Here is a 3,575-nt window from a genome sequence, read left to right as displayed (position 1 = left end):
CACAGAAAGTTAAAGTTCTTCTGTTACTTTGTAAGGAATCAGGTCTATTTTAATGAAACCTTCAGAATGATTGTAGACAAATTCCACTTTGAGCAGTTTGTCAAGTAGATGCCAGAAACACTCAGTCAACGGATACTGTCCTTGTTTTTCAAGAAGCTAATTGTTTAATGGAAGGGAGAGGCTCCATTACATAAAAACACACAAAACCTACAACTACTTTTGTGAAACTACTTCTTTATTTCAATGTTACGTTTACAAAAACACAAAGAGGGCAAGGAGTGGAGAGGCAGAATAATGCGTGGTCACTGCCAGAGACTGGAGGAAAAGGCCACAAGCCAACAAAAATGGTTGAGACTGCTCTTCCCTGCTTTCATTAGTAACAGCAATGACCAAAAAGAAGTCCAAGCAGGGACCAAAGGCTTCTGCTAACAAGGTCAGTCTGTTTCGGGAGAGTCAGATGATCTGCCCAGTCCATGTCCATGATGAGGAGAAAGGCCCCCAAGTCAGTTTATTGAGGCCTTGGGTGTGGGTGGGATGGGGCCCATCTCTTGGAAGATCTGGGCCGACGACCCCAGGGCCCATAAGGGCCAGGCGGTACATACCGGGGAAAACCCCTATGAACCACAGGGGGCCGCTGCTGGTAGGGTGTGTGGAAAGGGGGCATAGGTGGCTGGGTATCATCTTCAAAGGAGAATCCTGTCTGGGTAGGTGAGGGGACATCTGAATGGAAATCGTTTGAGGAGAACTGATCGGACTGGAAAGGGGGGTCTGAAGCAAGAGAGTTACCTCGGGGACAGAATACGAACCGGGTCATCACCTGAAAGGGAAAGGGACGAGGATGTAGGGCCATGGGCAGGCGGGGAGGTGGGGGCCAGGGTGCATGCTGAAGTGGGAGCAGGGGGCGGTACCCAGAAGGAGCCAAGGCCGGTGGACCTGGGCTGGCCTGGGGTCGTCTCTCAATTCCCCGGCCAGGTCTGGTCCTCTCGGGGCCAACCCGGATGGAGGGAGGCACTGGGTTCCGCTGGGGCAGATCCACGCCCCAGGCGTCGGCCACGTGGGCCAGCAGCAGCTGGGAGAGGTGGCGGTGCGCGCGCTCGTCCCAGTGCACTCCGTCGCGCTGCAGGTGGCGCCCCGCGTGGCGGAAGTGGAAGTGCAAGTCCAGCACGTCGAAGCCGTGTTTCTTCGCTTCCACAGAGCTGTGGAAGTTGGCTGCAATGACTGTCTCTCTCAGCGAGGCATCGCCGGGCCTGTGCTCCGGCGGGAGGAAGCCCGCAGTGATCTGCTTGCCCACGGGCATGGCTGTGTTCCACACCAGGAGGCATGACTCGGGCAGAACCTGGCCCAGGTGTTCGAACAGGCTCTCCAGGTTCTCCAGGTAGCTCTTCCAGGAGTCGGGACCGTACCTAGACAGGTCCCAGAGGCAGGAGTTCATGATGATCACATCCGGGGGGCCGTGCTTGCTGGACTGCAGCTCCTGCAGGATGGCCTTGAGGTAGCTGGAGTACACGCGGGTGAGGAAGTAGAAGCGCACCAGGTGGTGGCCAGAGCAGAACTGGCGGACCTCCCGGTACTGGGTGCCGTTGTGCATGGGGCCCCGCTGGCCTCCGTCCACCAGCTTGTCCTGTTCAAAGCTCTCTTCCCCCTTGGCCTTGAGCTGGGTGGGAGTGAGTAGGAGGTCCTTCTGCAGCAGGAGCACCAGGTCCTTGTACACGGCCCTGTGGACAGAGTCTCCCAGGATGACCACGAACTTGTTGTGGAGCAGCTGCTGCACTTCGGAGGCCAGCAGGCAGGCCATGGCGCTGCCCAGGTCTTTCCTCTATGCGCAGTAGGTCTTCAGATTGCTAGGACAGAAAGGGAGAGTGGCTGGGAGGGACCCACTCTGGGCAGGCCCTCTGCGGCAGGACTCAGGGAAGGGGATGGAGGGGTGGCCTGGGAAGTCTACTTCCTGAAGCCTGGCACCAGGAAGAGAGCAAGAAGGGAGCCCAGAGCCATAAGTGCTGCCGGGCCAGGCTTTACTTTAACCTGGGAGCCTCTGCGGCCGCTCTCGGAGCCCCAAGTTCCACTGGTCCAGAAGTGGCCAACCCCACCTCCGCCCCTGGCTAGAGGTCAAACTGCCACTGGGAAGATAGCTCAGGTGTCGGAGGACCAGAAAATAGTGAGGCGAACTCTGCAGCTGCTCACTAATGAGGACTGTGAGCGAGCAAGAGCACAGAGCATGTTGTGATATGTTAAGTCTGAAGTTGCATGGGTGCCCTGCGTCACTGCAACTATCCAAATAGATAACACTGAAAGAAAGTATGCAAAAACATAATTTGTAATAGAAAAGTAGGATTGCGGATGACTTGTCTTCTCCCCTTTTTTTAAGTATACTTTATATAATTGTATGTTACTTTTAATAATTTAAAAAGAACTCAATGGAGTGCAACAAACAACAGAAAGGAAAAGTACGTGTGCCAGGTCAGAAAACATATAAAACCAGATTTCTTTAACAAGGAANCGTTACTTTTGGCGGGATCCAATTACAACATTTACAGTACCTTTAAATTGAACCAATCACAGAGTGAGCCTAGGGTTTACTCGGCGACTAAGGGGTTAACTTGAACATTCGGTAACAGGGTCCTATCTATAGTTTCTAGCTCCAGGCCTCTCCCTTAACAATGTGGAGGGTGGTCGCTGGCCCTTCCTGATTGGGTGTTGCAAGGGTGGTTACTCCTGCCTTGGGCAATGTGTAACTACCAGAAAGTTTCGGGGAAGCTGAAACTCAGGCCTTCTAGTTTAGAGGGGAAACTTAAAGCCGGTCATGGAGTCAGTTTGGTTTAGACGTTTAGACTTGTGGCCTTACAGCAGTAACATTGGAAATAATTCACACGTGTCAGCTGTAATATTCTTTACCTTCCGTAGGAAGCAGATCAGAATACGTCATCCCCAAGGATGCCATTTTGGCCTAAGGATTATGTTGAGCTGAAGGCAACTAAGAATCAACAGACACAGGAAGTGTTCTGGTACTTCCCTTATTTGCCTTAAAAGTAGTGTGTAAATTTCCCTTTGGCACAAGTGATCCTTCCCCCACCAGGGAGAGAAGAGTCAAGGAAGAAGACAGGGAGCTGTCAACACCAAGATGAGTTTGTGTAAAGAGACTTTACTAAAATAGCCCCGATTTTCCATTAGCTCCTTATATATTTCTGAGTTCTTCCCCACAATTCATCATCCCATGAAGCCCAAGCCCCTTTGCCTTTGTTAAAATGATATGTAAGCCCCTGAATCTGCTTCTTTGAGTTTCATTTCTTTCTGGTGAACTCTGGTGTGTATAAGTACTAACAGAAATGGTGTGCTTTTTCTCCTTTTAATCTGTCTTTGTTTAATACATGGGGCCCCAGATACCGAACCTAAGAGGGTACAGGAAGAATTTTTCCTCCTCAGCACATTGAATAAAATGTTAAGAGTTGTGAAATTCATCTTCCAAACTTCATTTTGTGTTTATTTTAAAGCTGCCATTTACAACCATATCCATTAATGGATACAAGGTAGAAACACACATCAGTATTACTGACAAATCTCAGATGGAGAGGAACACG

General features: G+C 50.9%; 1 protein-coding gene across 1 annotated transcript; it reads right to left on the bottom strand.

Annotated features, from left to right (window-relative positions):
• Window positions 1-214: 214 nt before the first annotated feature.
• Window positions 215-2,492, bottom strand: PCED1B (PC-esterase domain containing 1B). The gene has a single exon (XM_077753255.1). The coding sequence runs from the start codon at window positions 1,793-1,795 to the stop codon at window positions 509-511; it is 1,287 nt and encodes a 428-aa protein (XP_077609381.1). The 5' UTR covers window positions 1,796-2,492; the 3' UTR covers window positions 215-508.
• Window positions 2,493-3,575: the final 1,083 nt, after the last annotated feature.

The sequence above is a fragment of the Crocuta crocuta genome, unplaced genomic scaffold (assembly GCF_008692635.1).
Source record: "Crocuta crocuta isolate KB4526 unplaced genomic scaffold, BGI_CrCroc_1.0 scaffold30, whole genome shotgun sequence".
NCBI classification, from domain to species: domain Eukaryota; kingdom Metazoa; phylum Chordata; class Mammalia; order Carnivora; family Hyaenidae; genus Crocuta; species Crocuta crocuta.
The sequence above is the reverse complement of the archived record's forward strand: the minus strand, read 5'-3'. Positions and strand labels throughout refer to the sequence as shown.

What these genes read in the sequence shown, in the direction of transcription:
- PCED1B (XM_077753255.1), bottom strand. Translation starts at nt 1,795, where the DNA reads ATGGCCTGCCTGCTGGCCTCCGAAGTGCAGCAGCTGCTCCACAACAAG.